At 29.8% G+C, this 19277-nt stretch overlaps 1 protein-coding gene across 1 annotated transcript in view; it reads left to right on the top strand.

Annotated features, from left to right (window-relative positions):
* The window catches only part of LOC136972154 (ankyrin-2-like), a 286434-nt gene that overhangs the window by 61038 nt on the left and 206119 nt on the right, over positions 1 to 19277 (top strand). Inside the window, 1 exon segment of the mRNA XM_067266710.1 lies at positions 11442 to 11510. Coding sequence (XP_067122811.1) covers positions 11442 to 11510 — 69 coding nt within the window.

The raw sequence follows: 19277 nt of genomic DNA on the forward strand, positions 1-19277 counted from the left end.
CATATCTTCCACTCTCAAAAAATTATACTCTGGTCTTTAAAATTTACGGAACTTTCAATCACGTACCTGTAACCTGTTACTGGTGTGGGTGATAAGACAGATAAATATATCGCAAACGTTTTCAAACAATAATAGTTCTTTCTCAGGCGATACAAAAACAAATGATGGAAGTGATGATGATCCTCGCTTAGTTGACATTTGCGTAAACAGCAAGAGCCGTAGTATTCCTCCCATGCTAAACGTCTGCAGTGTGTTCACGTATTCTAACTTCCAACGAGCGTTTGATGGAACCGATGTAAATAAGGTCCCTATCACACCTGTGGTCCTTAAGAGGGATTGAGTAAATGCCTGGGAGTCTGTTCTGATTGGGAGAGTCTTTCCTGTTGTGGAGGATGTCCAGGATGGTTGGACATCTCCTGTACATGATCCAAAAGTGGCGTTTGTTGGTGATCTCTATATATAACAATTTAATGTATGGATTAAATGTGATGGGGACACATGTTTCATCTTCCAGTTGGTTGTCACTGCGGGTGTGGATGGCGGACACACGTACGGAGCGGTGGTAACAATTAATCAACCTGTGGATCAGATTAGGGTACCCGTGGTTGGTTGCTATGCATTTAATATAAGATAATTCGGTGGCTAGAGCTTGCAGCTCTAGCCATTGAATTATCTTATATTAGGAGGGCATTTTGGCATTCCTCCACTCTTGCAGAGTGGAGGAATGTCAAAATGCCCTCCTGATTAAAGTGTTAAATGCGGTGGTCTTGTACTGGAATAGGTCACATGACCCTACCAAGATGTAAAGGGAGGCCGTACTTGGTTTAAGTAGGCTGAGGTGTGGACTGTCGACCCTTTGACTTTGATGCTTAGGTCTAAGAAGTGGACCTCCTTGCTGTTAACCTGTTCAATCTCTATGGTTAAGCCATATGGATTGTTATTAATCGATTCCACAAATGCTGTCAGGTCCAGTACATTTTTTCATAGGATGATGACAATGATGATGTCTATGTACTGTACCTTTTATATAAAATAATGTTTGGAAGAAACCGTGGCAGGATCTTGTGCTCCAACTGTCTGATGACCATTTCGCATAAGTCTCCAGGGCTCCGCATGGGGATCCCCCTTTTTTGCGTGTAAACAGTTCCATTGAACAGAAAAAACGAATTATAGCATATCAGGTGGGCCATCTCTAGTATCTGTTGGTGCAAGGTGTGATCTCCAACAATACCGAAGAGAAAGTTCCTGAAAGTGCAAAAAGCTGGAGGGAGCTCCACTGAGGGGTATAAAGACTTGTTGCTCGAAAACATTTGCAATATATTTATCTGTTGTATCACCCACACCAGTAACAGGTTCCAGGTACGTGATTGATTTCATCCTGGTGTTCTTTGCATGTAGAAGTTTGAGGAACTTTCTTTATTCATTGATCTGTACATTTGTAAGCAATGTTTGAGGAAATGATGTCTTTTGACCAGTTTCACCACACTTGTATCATCTCAATTCATTTTATCTCTGACTTTCAATGCAAAGATAACTATAAATGTAGATAAAGTATGTTTCCTCATATCATGCTGGTATTCCACAGTTCTACACATTAACAAATGTTTTGTGTTCTGACATATTCAAGGTTTTGGTAGGCCCTATTATCTCTGACAGGTACAGTACATTGTATATGCCCAGTGACATACAAGGATCTGCAATTGCCCTTGTCATTACAGAGCAGCCTAAATAACATTGGGTTTCTGCTATAATACAACTTATTCCTTGTAGCCATCAATATCTTTCTTTAAACATCCCTTAAGTATCTATTATAGTTTATTACTTTAAAGCACTCATTTGCCCCTTTATCAGTCCTTGTGTGAGTACTGTAGCGATATTTCTTAACTAATGCATCTACTACCCCCATTCTTCTCAATCCTCTGAAACTTGCTTAGTTACATTAAAATATTAGATTGCTGATTGACTATTATTTTGTTAAATTTGAATTACTAGAATTTATCTACTACAGAAAAAAGCTACAGAAATTATCGAACATAAACGTACTCAGCAAAAAACATAAACTCCAATAACCACCACCTTATAAGTTGCTGAGGGAATTTTTAATTAAGAAAACAAACGTTTTCGATCTATTCCATAGATCATCTTCAGGTTTAAACTGACGAACAAAAATAATTCCAAAGAATGGAACACAAAATATTTAAATTCAAAAAACCCGACAACGGAGCAACTAATTAAAATTAGAATTAAAGCGCAAAAAATACCCAAATGTAAATTAACAAACACATAACAATATTAAAGTTATTAGTACACGCTAAAAATCATTTAACAGATAATAAAATATTAAGGTTCTCCAAATACGAAACACATCGCAAATCATGAGCCATTTGTAAGTCTCTTAATTGCAAATTTCCAAGCTGACGGTAATCCCTCAGCGTCCCTGGCGTTAATGCATCTATTCTCGAGTCTACTCTTGTAAATTTCTATTTTTTCCGCCGTCTTTGCTAAAGTTGGAGAATATATTTGTTTGACGATTTCCGCCTCTTCCCATCCAACGACGGATCCTTCAGCCTGGGCCATCTGGGCCAGAACAGTTACGTTAGAACTTTTCCTTACATCATATTTATGCTCTTTGATTCTTACACCTAGGTTCCTTGTTGTAACCCCTATATACTCGTGTTTTAGTCCTAATTGCTGATTTTCATAAGGGATCCTATAGACCTCAGCTCTATCCTCTTTCTTAATCTTCCCTTTATCAGTTCTCAGAATTTTGTAGAGGTTCGGGGCTCGTTTGAAGATCAATGTTGATTTTTTAATGTCCGCTATCTCCTTCATAATGCCCCGTACATTTTTGTTGAAAGTAAACTTGGTATATCCACTAGGTCTTTAAACTGTTTAGAGATTCTTGTGTCATTCTTTTCAAACTTCCTCACGATACCATTAATTACGCTTCTTCTGTACCCCAAGCTCTCTGCTATTCGCATGATCCTGTCGATCTCGTTAACCCTGTCCATAACGTTATCGCAATAAGTAAAAGCCCTCCTGACTAAGGTGCGAAAGGCTGCCAATTTATAACGAAATGGATCATTTGACTGTGGCGGGATGTAGAGTGGGCTATGTGTGGGTTTAGTATACACTTTAGTGGATAGATGCCCTCTCTTAAAAGTGATATTGATGTCTAAGAAGTGTACAGTACCTCCACTGAACTTTTTTGCTCTAGTTTCAGACGTAGGCCGTCTTCGTTATCGTAACGATAACTAATTTGACTATTTTATGTATTGCTGCAAAGTGGATTTTTGTTAGCTAGGCCTTTGGTCTGATAGGAGAAAACCATGAAAATTCTCTAAAAAGCTATTTGAAAAGTAGTGCTTCTAAAACCATTTTATTCTAGAACTTTATGGAGTACAAACTTCATTTTTTTGTTCTGTACATTCAATTGTTTTGTATTTAAAAAGGTTAATAAATTTTAATTTTTGTATTTCATTAATTAATTTAATAAATTTTGTAACTGTTCTTGTGAGAGTTGTCTACTCCTACAGGTATCCCTTGATTAACATGGTTAATTAATCCCTCAATGCAACCGTGTATATCAAAATTGCATTAATCAAATACAGTATCTGTTACAGCTGGTAAAGCTGCATTAATTAAAACTTCTGCTGTGTATATAAAGGAATTGCCACAACAAATTTCATGTGTTAATCAAATCTCACATTAAGCAAAACTGTTAAACAAGGGATGCCTGTAATTATTTTAGTACTGTACTGTAATAGTATAACTTACTTAGTAAATATATTGAAATTATAATATTGAAACAAAATATAATTAGTAACATACTTATATAAAAAATATTAATTGTAAATCCTTGAAATTTGACAGAAATCAAAATTAATTTTATCAATTATTTATTCTCTATAATTTTCTTTTAAATATAATGATTATAATAATTAAAATTATAAACATTAAAAAATTAAATGCATTTTATAATTGTACATGCTTTAATTTTCTGCCATACCAAAAAGTAAACTTAATTTTAAATGAATAAGTAAAGATAGATATGTAAATGAATTAAATATTACTTTTATTTTAGTATGGATATTTGTAAAACTTTGGCAAAATCCCAAAATCTAGATTTTGAATAAAAGGAAAATTTTGAATTATTAGGATTACATCATAGTAATATTTTATATTTTCAAATAAATTTTTCATGAATAAAGATACTTTATAAAATTACTTTATCATAGAATAAGAATGACTTCTACAGAAAAGCCAAAAATTATATCTGAATTGTATTTATTTATTCAGCACAATCTGTTTAATCAGACTATTTCATATTTGAAATAATTTTTGCATGTTAAATATTATTTTGTAATTTAAAGTTTATAATTATTTTTAAATGTGTTATCATCATTATCTAAATATTTAAAAAGTTATACTTTTGAGTTATCAGTAGGTTAAGTATTCACATTACATAACTTGGCACAAAGGCAAGCAGTTAATTTACAATTGTGATAAGTAATTGTGGATTGATTTGGCTTCAATTCCTGTTTTGTATTGTATCGAACTGCTAAATTCAGATTTTTCTAAATTATTTAATTTAATTCAAAAATTAAATTAAATAATTTAGCACCATGGCAGGTTTATGGTTTTTTTAATGCCAAAGTACTGTACATAATTTGATTGATTAAATTATTAACCTGATGATAACCGGAAAGTCTGGTTTGCAGATATTTGATTATTGCAAACCAGACTTTCTGGTGTGTACTTGATTCTGTTACAAGACCACAGGGTAGATCATTACTGTGAATACATTGGTGCCATACATAGATCACTACTTATGAGGATCAAAGAGTACAAGGAATCCATCATAAAAAATCTGAATAATATGGCATTGGTCACCTTTGTGTCGGTCCTAGACATTCAAGTATTTTTTGACAGAACCTGTCTTTTTCACCAAACCCCACTTACTTCTCAGCTTAAGTGTTTGGAAGTACTAGAAATATATAGAGCTATAATTAAAGGCATTGCAGTCAACCACAGGGACATAATAGCTTTGTGACATGCATGAAGAGCCTTGCCTCAAGTTGGCAAATGATAAACATCCTTTCTTAAATTATTCTCTGCATACAAATTGTTTACTGTGTACAGAAATTTTTCTATATTTGTTTTTCTTAATTTCTTTTATTGTTTAATTACTTGATATTTTAAAATTTAGTTAATTTGCATTTTTGTTTATTTTATTATTATTTACTTATTTATTTAATTCACATAGTGAGTGTGTACCTTTCTAAAGGAAAGGTAAATACTCACTATGTATTTAACCTTCTGTTAGTTAATAAAAGTAATGTATTTAATTGTGGGGGGATGGGTGTCACTTATTTTTATCATTTAATAAATTTATGTCTGCTTTTAATATGTTGGTATATAAATACAATATGTACAATGTTTTTAATCAGTTAAAATTAATATATCACAGAAAGAAATTTTTATTATTGTTGAATTGGATCAGAAAATGACATGGTAGTTTTTATTGTTTTTATTGCATTTTACACAAATTTCACAGATGCTCACCACATATTCTTTCTCTACATTTTTTTCACAATTTTTCTGGTAGATTTGTCTTGAGTTCTTTTGCATAGGTAACAACTTTTTTTCTGATTTTACCTTTTGTGTTGATTGAAAATATTTTGAGAGATTTGTAATGGAATTACAAAATTGAAAAAGCTTCATGATAAATCAAAGTGATATAATTTTATTTGATTTATTTTGAAAGGCTGTATAATTTGTCTGCATTTGGCATATCCTAAGCTAATGATATTTATTTATCTATCATGTAATATCATATATAGTACAAACACTTAATAGTAGTAATAAATTACATTAATACTTAAACTATAATTATAATCATATGTCACACTAAATGATATAAAAAATACTTTTAAATTCACAAATCTATGTATTTATTTCACAAAAATTCAGATGCTTTCATTTACAAAATAATTCACAAGTTTAGTCACTTCGGTAATATAACTCATGTAAACAAATTCTAATATTTTAAAGAAATGAGAAAATGTTTTATTTGAAAAAACATGGCTACTGTTAGTAACAAAAAGACAGGAAGCTACTCAAACCAAGGTGGCTTCATTTACAATTCCTGAAATTTTATATACAAAATAAAATCAATGGATGATGTCACCTGTGTGATTAATGAAAGGTTTTAATAATTTATTTATTTTTTAACACCTGTGCATGTCATGACATATATCTATCAAATTATGTTTAAATTGTGTTTTCTATTCAAATTTATGTTCCATCTTTAGAATCTGATGATGGCCTTTGAAAAAGGTTGAAAATGTAAGTTTGGCATTAAATTTTTGTACTTTACTGGATTAAGGTGTAGTTTGGAGTTTTTAATATTGGATACATTAGTATTTAAAGAGTTGTTTTGGTAGGTGCATTAATAACAAGGATGCTGATGCATTCCACCTGGTCTGGAAGTTCTTGTGTGAGGAATGTTTCGGGAACATATCTTAATCTTTATCATTTATTTTAAACATTTATTTTATTCTTAATTAATTAAAATAATATTTGTATATTTACATAAATTGTAAAATTCCAAGGATTAATTCACTTATTAAAATAATAATGACTATACAAATAATTCTGCGTCAGTTCAAATCTTTTTTATATTCCAACTAGAGACAGATGGTTAACAACTTTAAAAACCAACGACGTGATAATAAAAAACACATACAATATACATTTGACGTCGACCTTTTCTTTGAGGATCCAACATCAATGACACAGTATTAAAATTTTTCACAACATTACTCAGGTAAATATCTGTTGTATGTATACACGCCTGTAAACACCTGGGAATCCAGGAATTCATCGTAATTTGCATATTTACACGAATTATAAAAATGATGTATATAAATACAACAGATGTACACAATGTACAAAACCACATAGTCTTGAATCACTTTTCAGAAGTTTATGATTGCAGACTCTCGTGACCACCAAGTCCCAACCTTTAAATCTTTGTGATTTTTATTTGTGGTGGACACCTAAAAGAACTGGCCTTCAGGATCTGTTCCATATACTCTAGTGGACTTGAGAAATCCATCACCTGCCATATCTAGTGAATAAAGAAATTCTCAATTTTATTTTTGACAACATATTGATTCAAATACACTATATCAAAGGTACAGTACATATGATAGTCATTTTGAACATATACTGAAATAAACTTTGAAGTTTGCATATTAATATTATGTAGCCATTTATAATAAAAAGAATATGTAGTTTTTAAGTTATTAAGAATTAAAATTATGGCATTTTAAAGTAAACACCTTATGGTATAAAATAATCAAAAATGAATGTGTAATTAAAAAACATTAATTTAAAGTATTAAAATTTTATCATGTAGAATGAATTTAAAAGCTATGTCTTTAATTCCTGATCATAATAAATTTCAGTAATTTGAATTATCATGTAATAAAAGAGTATTTAATAATCACAATTTTATTCAAAAATCAACATATCTATAGAAAATTTGAATCTGGAAATATGTTAGCAAAATTGATTTTTGATAAATTAGAAAAGTATAGTTTTAAAATTTAAATTAAAATTTTCAATTTAATTGATTTAAAGACCAATATACTTTTTTAAAATCAATACAGTTTTTGGTAATGATTATATTGTATTCAGTTTGAATAAATTTTAAAAAATGGTTTTAACATATATTATAATTTTTAAATTTTTATGAAGTTAAAATTTAAATTTAGATCCTAAATATATTTCAAATAGTTCTCAGTGTTAGATTTTACTATTGCCTTTTGATGAGCTCTCTCTTCCAATTTCTCAAATTCCAACACACAAAAAAATTCTTTTTTTCTTGAAGCAAATAAATATATTAATCAGAAACATAAAATGGAAGAATACACACACAGCAGAATATCAGTATTTGATTCTGAAAAAAACTCAAATTTTGTTCTTCTCACAATGCTTTATTTTTTTTAATCAATTTCGTCTTTTTTATCTACTCCAGCAGTTCCCACAGTGTGTGCCACAGCACCCTAGGGAGCCACGTCTTCCTCACAGGGGCATCATGAAATATTATAAAATTTTCATAATTTTATTTCCACTTTCAATTCAATGTGATAAGATGCGACATCTAGCAGACCTGATGCAAATCATTAACTCGGTAATAAAGATGGCAAATAGAAACTAAAATGCAAAAAGCCTCATACCATTGCAGAAAAACTCATTCTACTGGCTGCTGTAGATATGGTGCACATTGTGATCGGTGGGTCTGCTGGGTAGCAGCTTTCAAAAGTGCCTTTGTCCAATAACACTATCAGTCGCAGAATACTGCACATAGCAAAGAACCGCCAATGTTCAATTATTGAAAAAATAGGAAGGAATTTGAGTTGCAGCTGGATGAGAACACAGATAACAATAATGATGCTCACTTGATTTGCTATGTACAGTTTATAGATAATAAAACATTATAGAAGATTTTCTCTTCTGTAAAAGTATCACTGCTCACGACTTGTTCAAGATCCTTGATATTTTTATTTCCGAAAATGATTTGGAGAGGATCAAATGCATTAGTATCTTTACTGATGGTGCTCGTTCTATGTCCAGATGTTATGGAGGATTGTAAGCACTTTCTCGAAGCAAAGACCGTGATGCACTGTGCACCCATTGAGTTATTCAGGTGGAAGCACTTGCATTAAAATATCTGAGTCCTGCATTGAACCAGAATATATAGTACATGCAGTAAACTTTATAAAAATGGCCATTGAAGGCAAGTTTTTCAAAAACTATGTGAGGATGTGAGATCCGAGCACACGTCTTTGCTGTACTACAGCACTTTGAGAAAATACAAGACATTACCACCATAATGTTTTGTTGTACGTTTTGAACTGCAACAGGAAATTTATATTATTGTTAAAGAGGTATACCACAACTATGCCAAAAATTTTGTGATTGAAGATTTTTTGGTAAAATTAGCAAACTTATGCAATATTTTTGAAAAGCTGAATGCTCTGAATCTCTCCCTGCAGGAAAGCAACCAGTGGTGATATTCGCCGGGTTCGCACAGGTTTGGCTGAACCCGTTGTTAAAATTTTCAGTTTTCCAAAGCTTGTTAAACACACAAAACATTTCTCAGTGGTTTTGTTTTCTTTAAAAAATATATTAAAATATACGTATTATACTCTGTAATACTACTAAACTAGAGCCTTATACCCTGTTCACACCGAGCATTTCAATCTAGATTGTGAGCAAGGTTGGGGACTATGTCTTGGTGTGATCTCTCTTGACCGTTTCAATCTCAACCGAAACGAGGTTTAATTGCGATCGATTCAAGAGAGTTCTTGAAACTAGATCCAGTTATAAGAGAGATCCCACAATCTCACATGCGCAAGATAATACAAGATGGCTGTGGAAGACGTGTCGGGCTATGGACAGCGAAATAAAAAGGGTATTATATTTTGAGAGATGATGACATCTGTCTATTATCAGCAGTGCCATTCGGGGTGAAAAATTTCTTTGCCAAAAAAAAAAAGGGTCGACAGCACTAATATACTATTGTTACCTGGTCTTTGTCCAAGGCTCGTTATGTTCCAAATACGCCACTGATTATTAGATATATCGCAAGAAAAGGTATTGTATTTATTTCTAGCCAAAACTTCCATTTTGTTTGTCGGTGATTGTCAGGGAAAAATTTTCTGCTAGCAAATCCTTTGTTAACTATTTCGAATATCACCACTGGAAGCAACATTTACCTTTTAAAATCGATTGAGAAAATTTCAGTTTTTATAAAAAAAATTAAAACTATGGAAAAGAAAAATAAATGAAGACAGAGGAAAGGATGTTTCCCCTTTTGCAACAGTATTTGACTTCCAATGGAGTTGATTTCTCTCGAGGTATGAACTCTATTTTTGAAGAACACTTATCACAGCTTATCACCTAGTTTGAGATATATTTTCAAAATGATATCGATAAATTTGTATGGATTCAAGATCAATTTAATGCCAATGCTCCATCTGAATTTACTGCTACAGAAGAAGAGAATCTTATTGGGTTGTCTTGTGGCAATACGTTGAAAACAAAATTTAGCAGCATGGAATTAACTGAACTTTGGATATCAGTAAAAGATGAATATCCTTCTGAGTAGTACAGCTTGGAGAATCTTAATTTCATTTGCGGTATCTTATTTGTGCAAAGCTGAGTTTGTCGCTGTGATAAAAACTAAACATTGCATGAAAATTAATGTGAAGAAGGAAATGAGGGTGGCTATGTCCAGTTTGATTTCAAGGTTTGAGAAAATGTGCAGTGATCAGCAGGCTCATTCATTCCACTAATTATAGTTAATTGAATTTGTTCAATTACATGTTTTAATTTTAAATACATGTTTTATTTATTTTTTATTTAACGTCCTAACTCTTTAATTAAAAAGATATTGGCTATTTCACTATTTCGCAAATTGTACTTGTTAGAATTTGACATTAGGGCACCTTGGGAAAAACTGAATTTAGCAAGGGTGCCAAGAATTAAAAATGTTTGGGAACCACTGATTTACTTTTTTTTTTCTTTTCTTTTCTTTTCTTGAGTGTCGTCTCTTGTTCTTCTAACATTCAGATTCTTGTCTATTAACAACCCCATAAATTCTGAAGATTTTGAATTTAAATTGTTTAGCAATTCTGTTCTATTTATAGTTCAAACATTGTTTGAAGTGACAGTTGTGAATTGTATTTAGACTTTAAATCTGAAGATGAGACATTTGCCTTGAAAAACATTTAATCAATATTAAAAATGGGCTTCTTAAAACGAATAACATACAGTATTAAGAATTAAATAGTTTTTAAAACTCGGAATTAATTAACTCAATTTTAAGATAATTTATTATTATAGTTTCCATTAATAAGAGATCAGTAATTTAAGTTTTATGATTAATAAATCATAAGTTACAAATAAAAAAGAATATGAAAAAAAGAAAGATTAATGCCTCTTTTAATGCCTGCAAGACAGAAAAAGTTTAAAAAAGAAAGTTTAATGCTATATTTATTTAATATAATAAAAACATAATTTTGCTATATATAATGATATTAGCGAGGTTGAGGCTGAAGTTTTAAATGCGAAAATATGTACATTGGATGTTCAGCGCTACTTTCCTGTAAGCCTAGAAGTTTGACAATGGTGTTTGGAAAGTCAGTGGAATCATGCTCGACATTCCAAACGCCATTGTCAAACTTCTAGGCTTACAGGAAAGCGGCGTTGAACGTCCAACGTATACATTTTTGCATTTAAAACTTTGGCCTCAACTTCACTATTAATAATCATTTAGGGACTTTTATACAACTTTATTTGTCGTATATTTTTACTGGGATTGAAATATATGACTATTCTCATAGAGCTGACATATATCTACTTTTCAGAAGGGAAGAACTTGTTTTGCACAAGCACAAGCAGTGAAAACACATGAAAGCACAAGCAGTAGTTTTCTGGTTAGTCTTTTATCTAATTTCTGTATGTTGAAACATAAATCATATTAAAATAAATATATTATAATTCAATTTTACATTCTATAAGAATGAAATTTAGTCTGAAAGAGTTTACAGAAATTCTAGATTTTTACATTAAATATATAAACTTTTAATATCTGAGATCTATGGCGACATTGTCTACAGAGGCTGTATACTTTTATTTGACTTACTATCCTTTGAGTGATTACATACACAACTTTTTTGAAAACATTGTTTTCACTTCTTCAGTATGCTCACCATTTTTTTTCCTGACATTGTAAAGTTATTGTTTCTATGCCTGTTAAACACTTTGGTATGTATTTGGTGATATCTCACTCTATATTCATTTCACTATTTTCCATAGACCTTAAGCAGCAACAGTTTCTAAGTAGAGCCCATCATCTGGGCTCTACTTAGAAACTGTTGCTGCTTAAGGTGGCCAAAGCCAAAAAAGTCTGTTAGATTTGTATTTGAGACCTTAATAATATTAATGAACATAATACTGAATTCATTATGTACAGATTTTGTGTGTGCCTGTGTTATTGTAACAGTATGTGTAGATGCTTTCTTGTAATGGAAGAAATTTTTGTGGACCTCACCAAGCAGGAGAACAGTGTCTATTATGCATTGATCTTTATATTTGTGAAACAGTGAAGAGAAGAAGCAGTTCCTATTTGGTAGCTCAGTATAGCAAGGTCTCATAAACAGTAACTACATACATATTCCTCCATTCAGCCAATTGGCTTTTGTACAGTTTTCGTGTAGTTTTGTGGGCCTACTTGTACTTTGACTTAAGCTTAAGAATTTTTCTTTACTTGTTGATCACCAAGTTCAGATCTTTGTATAAAATATTTTGCATTGATTTAAGAGTCAACTTACACTTTGTGGCAATTTTATGTTGCAACATTGGGTTTTCTGTAATTAAGATTTTCTTTCTTGTTAATCTGGGTGGTACAAACTGGATGCAACTATTTGAATATGCAATTTTCTCCATTGACTTTTCACACCGTTGATTTGTGAAACAAAAAAAAATTTTTTGCTTTAAATTTTGCTGTTTCAATCCTTTTATTATGTTACTGGAAAATAACACTTGGAAAGGCTGAGAATCCTTCATTCTAATCTAAGATTCAGTTTTGTCTAGCATATTGTATATTTGTGAAATGACAGCATATGTATTAACATTCTAGTATATTCTTAACAACTGTATAGGATTGCTTGAGTAGATGTGCAACTTCTGTGTTATTGTATAACTTTTCAATTTGAACCTATGGTTCCAAATTGAAAAGTTTGGCTATAAATTCTGGCTATATTGAAAAGTTTGGCTATAAAATCTTTGATAAAAAGCCTGACACTGGTCTCTGAATGAGGCTGAAAGTGTTTTCTTTATGATTATATAGAAATTGCTGGAAATATGCGAAAAGGTCAGTTTAGTTTATCTATTTATACGAAAGTTTCAGCTAGAAAGAGTAAATTATTTATCTTCATCTTCATTGATTGTTGCAAGTGATCTATCAGTAACATAGATGCACTGATTTATTGAGTAATGTTTTTAGAAAATACAATTAATTTTGTATAAAATTATTGAACAAATACATAATTGTCTTCCTTCCTTTAATTTAAGAGGAAAATTTAATTTGTAGAATGGAAGTGAAGATTTATTTTATTTGAACATTATCTGTTGAAGGAATCTCAGTAAACTGTTCCAAAACTATAGCAACTAAGCTTCATTCTGTTTAATGCATTTTAAACAATTCATTGCATTTAGGAATGCAGGATTTTCCTGTTTATGTAAACAGGGATAAATGTTACTTTAGGGCACTCCTAAACTTTTTTGGCCACTTAAATGAAGTAGCTACCATTGTTGAGTTTGGTTTATATTAAACCTTACACAGTTTTGCAGGAGAATGTCAGATGGCCATGTAAGCAAGATGGCCACAAAGTGAAGTATTACTTATATGGTATGCTTTAAGAAATAAACATAAAAATTAAGAATATGATTCATTCAGATGTATTGCTACTTACAGAACTTATTTCAGAGGTCATTTTGAGTCAAACATATACTATAAACTTGGGTCACATTCTCTGTAGTTATGGAGTAATAATTCACTGTGAACAATGCATAATCCTGACTAATTTGAAAGTTGAAAATAAAATGCATTTTTCTGTAATAGACTGTTGTAAATAACAATGAAAATAAAAGTTGTTACAAATCCATTTTGCATCAATGTTTACAAACTTAAGAGTTTACAAAAGATTTTCAAAAATGTTTCAGTCTGTTTCAACATGTTTGGCTGCATGCTTATGAGCTCTGTGTGCCACTCTGCATAGCTCCATATGACTATCTTTGATTAGCATAATGGCCTGCATAATAAGCACAAGTAACTCCTCATGTTTGTGCTTTTGTCTGGTACACAATATCTTTTATCCATCCTCACACACAGTAATTAATGGAGATGGATCTGGTGCTGTCCACAATAAATTACTCTGCAACTATTGAGAATTTGGACCCGAGTTTATAAGATAAGTTTATGGTCAAAATGACATCTGAAATAAGTTCTACAAATGGTAGTACTGTACATCTTCCTGAATCACCCTGTATAATTTACAAATTCTTCAGACAGTTAAAAATCTTTCAGACATAAATTTATTATGTTTAAAAATCTTTGAATAGACATAAATTTATGTTTATTGTTTAATTATTTTAGAAAGACAAAGGAATAACTGTATAATTATTTCTTTGTGTTTTTAGAATATAAATTTGATTTTTTTATTTCTTACATTATTTTTAATTATATTACATAATCATTTTTTTAAAAATGATTTTGATCATTTGTATATTGACTATATTAACATCTGAAAGAAAATTAATTTTTATATAGTAGGAAGGAATAAACAATAATTTTTCTAATTAGGAGTGTCATAATGCAATCTAGTTTTTCACAAAGTAAATTTTTATCATTATTCATTAAAAATTTAAATTAAGTAAGAAAAAATTTTGTATTTTGCTATTAATAGAATAATACATCTAAATTCATTAATTTGAGTTAATTTATATGCAAAATTTAATGGAAAAAGGGTTAATGTTACCTCTGGTTCCAAGATGGCGACTTGTCTGATTCCAGCAAGGAAACAGTGGGGACGCACATTCTAACCTAACCTAACCTATTCTAATAATTTTGTTGGTAATAATTATGGTAATTTATTAGAATAGGTTAGGTTAGGTTAGAATGTGCATTCCCACTGTTTCCCTTCTTCTATTTGCTGGAATCAGAGACGAGCCGCCATTTTGGAACCATAGGTAACATTAACCGGAAAAATCCAGCCTTTGTTTGACTCCCTGTCCTCGCAGTGTTCTTGAGAATTCATACATTAATATTTATTTCATATTTTAGTTTGACATTATAACATTCAGACAAATTTTTTGGAATATTTAGATACAACTTCATCTAATATGTTAAGTGAAATTTTAAAATATTTTCTTTTAATTCTTTAATTGTAATTTTAACAAATATGCTAGTATCATATGATATAGATGCAACTCCAAAATTAGTATACCTTATAAACAAACAACTCTCCAAAAACCTGATACATTATAATAAAGCCAACTACTGCCATATGCCATTGGGCTATTTAAACAGCTACATTAAATTTACTATGAGATGGCACCTAATGCCTCCCTCTAGGGTCAAATTATTTAGTAATTTATTATTAATGTAGTCATTATATAGCCTAATGGCATAAGGCAGTAGTAGTTGGCTTTATTAGTATAACTTTATTTTATCTTTTCCCATGAAATTTTTCACAATTATTCTCAAAAGATTACTGTATATTGTTTAGGCATCTTAAAACAGGATGCCAGTATCTATGATTTTGCCATCAGTTGGGTCTGTAAGATGCCTTTTTGGAATTTCCAAGAAAAGTGTAATGTTCTAGAAAAATTCTATATAATTTTATATTTCTCACACATGAAAAAAAAAAGTTTACATTAGAATATAGGTAGTTCTTGACTTCTAGACATTCAGCTGTTAGACAACTTGCTCTTTTGTATGCAACACTTTGATATCTTTGAATTATTTTTTATACACTTATTTTGAATTTTTGTATATTTTCAGCTGACAAACAAATATTTTGAAGTATTGTATGGTGGTGCTTCCTGTCAATTTTAGTTTCAACAACATCAAAATTATTTGTGAAAATAAATTCTTGTTGTTTGTTTTCTAAACAGAAAACAAACAATAAGAATCTATAATTTTAGTTTTTAAAATAATGTTTTATACATTTTAACATATTCATTCTAAAAAAGTAAATCTTTTCTACATTAATAAGAGATTTTCTTCTTTTTAAGGACTATCCATTAATTAAATGTACAGTTTTAGGAGAGGAAGGAATTACAAAAAATACATCATTGTACCTAGCCAAACAATTGTCTTAAATATTTGGGCTATAAATATGCTAATTTTAATAATTAATACTAAGTAATTTTCAACTAGAGGTAGATGTTTGGTGTCATCTCTTATCTAAATTAATAATTATAATTTTTAAATAATTTATTAAATAATTATAATAATATATATATCAGGTTTTGTGTTGTTTAATATACTTAGACATCATTGTATATAATGAAAAGGGTGAGGTAAGACATTGTTCACCTGGATTTTCTTCAGTGATATTAGTGGCATGTAAATTTGTTCTTATAAGCCTATTTACTAGCCATGTGAATAAATTGTCAGTTAAAGTATTTGCAGAACTTCTTTAAGTCATTTTTTTCCAGGAGTTCATGAACTTTTGTACACATAAAAGAATGATTAGTTCACCACACAAAAATATTATTTGATTAAAGAACAAGATAACCACTGTTGGCATTAAACAGTGTTTATTATATGATCACCACAAACTCTTTCAACATTTTATCAATGTCATCTTCAGGCAAAGAAAAGAACATAATTTAGGAACATTAGAATACATTTTTTAAAAGCAATGTTAAATATTCAAAAATAAATATAAATTGTTGTACACACAATTAAAGGGAAGGGATCAAAGGTGACTCAAAAACTGTACATGAAATTAATGGGTGGCTCATAAAGGCTAGTTTATAGACCACTTTCATTAGACGTAGTTCTACTGAGGTATGCTGAAGATTGTTGAACAATGTTCTGTTGCAGTTTAACAATTCATAGTGTATTTGACAGTGATGAATCTATTGTCAAATTTGATACTTGTCTACATGTGATGTAAACATATTTGTTATTCCACAATGCAGATATATTCAAAATTAGTTGTTGTTTATTCTTTTTGTTAAATCAAAACAATATCTATTATAATAAAATTCAATATAATGGTATTATTTGTTAGGACTATTTTAAAGACTTTAATATTTATCTATTACTCCAGGAAATAAATTACTTGCAATTTTTTTCCATATAAAACCTTGTAAATTTTTTTATTTTTAAACCCTTTTAATTCAAACTAAACTTATATGATTTTTAATAGCATTTGTTATACAATTTATCATCCATGTCTCAAATATTCACCATTTTATATTTTTACAAGATGAATTGATTGAACACTTGCATTTCACAATTCTATTAGTTCTTGACCAACAGAAGAATGCCAAGTTTGATCATGAACTAAGCTTCCTATTAGATTGTTGGGAGATCCAGCATCAAGCCAATAGTACTCAGTGGAATGCAATTGTCGATACTATGAACACTATATCAGAATGCAACATTGCCAACGGGTGCAAGTGGAACAGAACATCGAGGACTATAAACTGGCCTTAACTCTGGGAACAGAACTCTTTTCTAAAATGCAACTTATTGTTTGACTTATTGTTTTTAGGAACATATTACATCCAAAAGTTAGAGACTATCTGTAATGATGATTTTTAAAATGTTATGATTAACATATTGCGAGAAAATTCTTCAATAGTCTCAATAGTTTTTCTGTATTATATTTAAAAAATAATAATACTTTTTTTAAAAGTAATTTTTAAAAACTTTTGTTTATTAATCACTTTTTATGTTTAGAAGTTTATTATTTATGATTCAATAATTGTTACATTAAAAATCTTATTTTTCTTTTTTAAATCAAAATTATAAGTATTTTACTAAATTAATGTGAGAAAAATGAATGGAAAATTACTTTACTCTGATTAACATGGAAAGATAAAAGTTGTTTCATTTGTTTCATTTAATGATCAAACATTATGTACAGTACTCTAAGAGTATTTTAGTCTGTTTTATATCATTTGATTTGGAATAGCTTTCTGATATTGTGAATGTATTAATTTCAGTTATTATTAATGATTAATCTTAATTTTAAAATATTATTGATAGTAATTACATTTCACTTTAAAATCTTTGAAAAGGGAAATTTTGTTGCAAGAAAAATTTGAAAATAAACTGAGACTATGATCACAAGTATAGCCTATAAAATAATTTTTATAAAATTAATTTAAACTGTTTTACTATTAAATTAGCATGTAGTTGTCTTACAGATTTTTTTTATTTTTATTTTTACTCTCTATGCCCTTTGCTAACTACGAGGGCCTTTATTTAAGCCCATTGTGGGTTCAACCGGGTCTGCAGTGGGGATGGCTGGGTTGTGAAGAATGGGATCTGATGTATCCCATCTGATCTGACTTGGGATTGACTCCAGGCAGGTCAAGGGATGGTCAATCCCAAGCCCCTAAGATGTCTTAACCATTTTTGCCATCTGGCTTGGTACAGATAAGTTGGCAAGCCTTATACACTCTCTCTCTCAGATGCATCTTTTTATAGCACACTAAAAGGAGCTGCTTTTGTTTTCTGTTAAATTATTTATAATAAATTTGTGTAATATATTTTTTAAAAAATACAGCTAACATTAATAGAAAAATTGGTAAAAATAAAGATACAATTTATTTTTGTAATAAATATAGTTGTTTATTATAAAATAATTAATATAGATAGATAATTTATTTAATTTTGTTAATAAAATATTAGCTATATTAATAAAGTTAAAGCTTCTCAGCAGCTTTTTGTACCATATTAAACTATTAAAAACTAAATGTGATTTAAAAATGCAAGATGTTTTTACTTTTGTGATCGAACATTGTGATTAAATGTTATACACTGTTACTCCTGTTACAAAGTAACATACATAATGTTTTTCTTTTGTAAATACATACAGAGATACAAGGATCTATATATTTAGTTTACTTTAGGAAAAACATATATATATATTATATAAATTTGGAGTTTCTTTTTATTGTTTGTCATTTTAGTAATTTACAATTTATCTAATTTTAAAATGTGATAAAAATTGCCAAAAAAGTTTTACTTATGTTTGACATTATTTATTTCAAAAGTTTAGGATCTTTTCAAGAATTTTGACTGCCTTTTCAGAAACTTTAAAAAGTTTAATTTGGCAATTAGCATATTATATGAATGAACTCAGTGTTCTTTTATTATACATTTAAGATGTGCATATTTATTTTATTATACATCTCAACTAATGAGGATCAAGAAAGTGATGGTGAAATTAATGTTACAACAGCTCCTATTCAAAAGATGCTTTTCTTGCTGTTGACTATCTTTATCAGTTTATTCAAACTTAAGAAATTTCTGAATACATTTATACTTACATTGATAAATTAATCCAAAAAATTGTCAATATAATACAAATTTTAGTTTTGTCAATACAAAGAAAATACTGTATCCTAATTATTTAAAATAACTTTTTGTACTGTTTCTTATTACATATATCTGA

The sequence above is a fragment of the Centruroides vittatus genome, unplaced genomic scaffold, assembly GCF_030686945.1.
Source record: "Centruroides vittatus isolate TY-2023 unplaced genomic scaffold, ASM3068694v2 contig_2818, whole genome shotgun sequence".
In the NCBI taxonomy this organism is placed as follows: Eukaryota; Metazoa; Arthropoda; class Arachnida; order Scorpiones; family Buthidae; genus Centruroides; species Centruroides vittatus.